Genomic DNA, 1,048 nt, shown 5'->3' on the forward strand with positions numbered 1-1,048 from the left:
GGCGGGGGGGAGGGGGTGGGGGGCCCGGTCGTCCCGGGCGGGCGGGGGCGGCGGGTAGGCCGGGCTCCAGCCGGGCCCCGGGCCGGTCTGCTGCGGCTCGGCGCCCAGGTGGTGGGGGTGATACCCGGGGAAGTCCGAGTACTGCGGCGGTCCGGGCACCGAGAAGTTCTGCGGGCTGAGGCTGAGGCCCGGGTGGCGGGTGACCGTGTTCTGGTGCGAGTACATGGCGGGCTCCTTGTCCAGCTGCAGGTAACTGACGTACATCTTTCCAGGTGAGGGTTCTCCTCCCTCAGAACACCGAGGATCCAGCCTGCCTGCTGCCGCTCACCTGCTCTGCAGGTACACTCTGACAGGTACCTGCGCGCGCCTCCACCTGCTCGACCTTTGTGCGCGCGCCTCGTCAGCGCGAGATAAAACCCGCCGCGGTCACATGATCACCTTTATGGCTCTGACCTCCTCCTGTCAGGAGAACACAGAGGAACCTGCAGGAGGAGGAGGTCCGGGAGGAGACTGGACCTCCCCGAACCCGAACCCCCAACCACACGCACACACACACACACACACACTCACCCCCCCTCATACACACACACACGCACACACACACAGGCACGCACCTCAAGCCATCAGTTCAATTTCCATCACACAGACCTGCTGCACTTCAAAGGCTTCATCAAAGAGCGCTTCCATCCAACATCCATCCATCATCCATCCAACATCCATCCAACCATCATCCAACCAGCATCTACCTGCTGGTTCCTGCGCAGGGTCAGGAGGTGGGGGACACCTGGACAGGTCCCCGCCCATCCCCTGGGACATGTCAGCTGTCACGTCAGAATAATAAAGTTTTATTTACTTCAAAGAGTTTTTCTGTTCTTTAGGTTCTAAGAAACTTTTGGTTTAAATGAAGAAAAACAACAAAAACACTTCACTGCAGGACTGGACCCCCGATCCACCGACCCGCTGGGCAGAACCGAGTCAAACCAGGTAGAACTGCCCCAAATACCTCAACATCAAATTAGAACTAAAACAATAAGAACCTTTAACAGAA

At 58.5% G+C, this 1,048-nt stretch overlaps 1 protein-coding gene across 1 annotated transcript in view; it reads right to left on the reverse strand.

Annotated features, from left to right (window-relative positions):
* LOC108250672 (homeobox protein CDX-1) overlaps window positions 1-377 on the reverse strand; it is a 4,810-nt gene extending 4,433 nt beyond the window's left edge. Inside the window, exon 1 of the mRNA XM_037979695.1 lies at window positions 8-377. Coding sequence (XP_037835623.1) covers window positions 8-264 — 257 coding nt within the window. The 5' untranslated portion in view covers window positions 265-377. The remainder of the gene's footprint in view (window positions 1-7) is intronic.
* Window positions 378-1,048: the final 671 nt, after the last annotated feature.

The sequence above is a fragment of the Kryptolebias marmoratus genome, linkage group LG15, assembly GCF_001649575.2.
Source record: "Kryptolebias marmoratus isolate JLee-2015 linkage group LG15, ASM164957v2, whole genome shotgun sequence".
Lineage (NCBI taxonomy): Eukaryota > Metazoa > Chordata > Actinopteri > Cyprinodontiformes > Rivulidae > Kryptolebias > Kryptolebias marmoratus.